The sequence below is a fragment of the Pollachius pollachius genome (genome assembly GCF_949987615.1).
Source record: "Pollachius pollachius genome assembly, chromosome: 12".
NCBI classification, from domain to species: domain Eukaryota; kingdom Metazoa; phylum Chordata; class Actinopteri; order Gadiformes; family Gadidae; genus Pollachius; species Pollachius pollachius.
The window spans coordinates 17,308,684-17,311,183 of NC_136945.1; the positions used below are offsets into that span (position 1 = coordinate 17,308,684).

At 42.3% G+C, this 2,500-nt stretch overlaps 2 protein-coding genes across 2 annotated transcripts in view; one reads left to right on the plus strand and one right to left on the minus strand.

Annotated features, from left to right (window-relative positions):
- The window catches only part of magi3b (membrane associated guanylate kinase, WW and PDZ domain containing 3b), a 139,659-nt gene that overhangs the window by 80,815 nt on the left and 56,344 nt on the right, over positions 1–2,500 (plus strand). Inside the window, 1 exon segment of the mRNA XM_079748271.1 lies at positions 1,576–1,692. Within this exon segment, the coding sequence (XP_079604397.1) occupies positions 1,576–1,692 (117 nt within the window).
- The window catches only part of LOC307083652 (uncharacterized protein), a gene marked incomplete at both ends in the record, with an annotated part of 888 nt that continues 226 nt past the window's right edge, over positions 1,839–2,500 (minus strand). The window contains 2 exons of the mRNA XM_079747602.1: positions 1,839–1,970; positions 2,040–2,153. Coding sequence (XP_079603728.1) covers positions 1,839–1,970; positions 2,040–2,153 — 246 coding nt within the window. The remainder of the gene's footprint in view (positions 1,971–2,039; positions 2,154–2,500) is intronic.

The window sequence follows — 2,500 nt, forward strand, 5'->3', positions numbered from 1 at the left end:
GGGAGTGTATGGGTGAGTGTACATGAAACAGTGGGGGAGAGGGGCTAGAGGGTATTTGAAAGAGATACAAGAGAGTATATGAGGGCGGTGAGCATGAAGGGGGTGAGAGTGTGAGAGAGCGAGGATCAACAGAGAGAGTGGGTGAGAGCATATGATGGGGGAGAGAGGACGAAAGAGAGAGGTATAGAGACAGCAGGAGAGAGAGGGTGATGGATTGAACAGTAGAGTGAGGAGTGAGAGTACATAAGGCACGTTGGAACAAAGAGGGCGAGATTGTGAGATACAATGTGAGAGGGATTGTGAAAAGGCGAAGCGTCATGAGGTGCGATTGAGAGGGGAGGGGGCGAGAGAGAGAGAGAACGATGGAGGCCACTGCAATGTGAAGCTTTTTGATCGCCCTCTCCGCCTCTCTTCTGTGCGCACTCGGAGCCGAGGGCAGAAGCGCGGCATCTCTTTGACTTATCGTGTTCTTTAAAAGGAGAGAGCTCTTCCCCGGCGTCGCCATACGACGACTCACAAACCATTTCCCCGCTCCGAAAAACTTGACGCAAACTTTGAGAGCAAAGGGGACAACTTTTCCCTTTATCTTCATCTTTATTTATATTTTTATATCCTGCTGCGGTTTGCTGGGGCTGCAAGAAAAGTCGGCTGAAGAAGTTTTATCGTTTGAAAGAGTTTTCTTGCCTTGTTATTTTAATGCTATGGGACATATGAGGGGGAAAACACAGACAGTAAAAAGCATATGCAATAGAGAACTCCACACTACAGACCAAAATATCAGCAAAGTCACAATAACTTATTTCGGTTCAGTGAATACAAGCTCTTATTTCCCACAATGTGTGTGTTTGCAGACCAAGAATATCACCTTTGCATGTACCTGTATTTGTCCATCATTTGCATCGCTCTTCGATAAGGAGTATAGCGACCTGGATCTTAAACATTTCTCTAAGTTTCACTTTCCTTTCTGTCGTCCACTGAAAACCAATATAGTATCAATAAAGTATTCTATCTTACCGTTTTCTTTATGCAGGTAAAAAATTGGATTTGCAGATAAACATACTGCTGAACAATTTTTTCGTTGTTTCATTTATTTGTGCTGATTTTAAGATTTGTTTCTGAAATGTTCCTCTCTGATCTGGAAAACAAATAGCCAACATATTGATTGTGCGAAATAAACGAACATAATCGTGAACATATGGTGTTATTAGAATCTGTGATTACCAGGCCGTACTTTCACACTCACGCACCCGTACAAGCCAATCCAACCCAAGGAAATCCACTCCAAATGCTTTCACAACTTATACTATTGCCGGCTGTTCGTCGCCTAATCGTGTGGTTGCCAGTTCGAATCCCCACTCCGTAGCGGTGGGACATCTTTAGAGACAATACTGCTGACTTGATAAGCCACTCCAACTCGTACTATAACATGGTCATAAGATAATATCATTCTAACATGAGTATAAGGGAAAGTTTTTTTGCATATAAATAAAAAGCTCATTGGTTGCTGTGTGTATGCTGACCCTGTGTGTGTATGTGTGTGTGTGTGTGTGTGTGTGTGTGTGTGTGTATCTCCAGGTAAGGTACTGAACACGGACCTGCGTCACTACCTCAGCCTGCAGTTCCAGAAGGGGTCTGTGGACCACAAGTTGCAGCAGATCATCCGGGACAACCTGTACCTACGCACCATCCCCTGTGAGTCCTCCAACCCCCCGTCACACCACGCTCCTCTGCTGCTGCTGCTGCTGCTGCTTATTCTTCTTCTTCTTCTTCTTCTTCTTCTTCTGCTTCTTCTTCTTCTTCTCCTTCTTCTTCTTCTGCTTCTTCTTCTTCTTCTTCTTCTTCTTCTTCTTCTTCTTCTTCTTCTTCTTCTTCTTCTTCTTCTTCTTCTTATTCTTCTTCTTCTTCTTCTTCTTCTTTATCTTCTTCTTCTTCTTCTTCTTCTTCTTCTTCTTCTTCTTCTTCTTCTTCTTCTTCTTCTTCTTCTTCTTCTGCTGCTTCTGCGTCTGCGTCTGCTTCTTCTTCTTCTTCTTCTTCTTCTTCTTCTTCTTCTTCTTCTTCTGCTTCTTCTTCTTCTTCTTCTTCTTCTTCTTCTTCTCCTTCTTCTTCTTCTTCTTCTTCTTCTTCTTCTTCTTCTTCTTCTTCTTCGTCTTCTTCTTCACATTATTATTACGTTTCAATTATTCATTCTTTCACTTAAAAAATGCCCAAAACAATTTCTTATGAATAATTATATATATATATATATATATTAATATCATCTAGCCGATATTGCTTTTTCAGGCCGTTCACAAAATCACATGTGAATATTATTTTGGCTTTATTTTATTATCAAAAATTGTGTGCAGAATATTCTAGTGCTTTAGGGTGGGTGACTCCCATTTGAACCGAGGTTGGGGGTTCAACACCCAAACGTCTGGCAGAAGGAAAACCCTTGAGCAAGATGCCCTGACCCGTGGCTGGTCCTTAGTGATACAGGTCGGGTCTCCCTGTCAGCTACTGT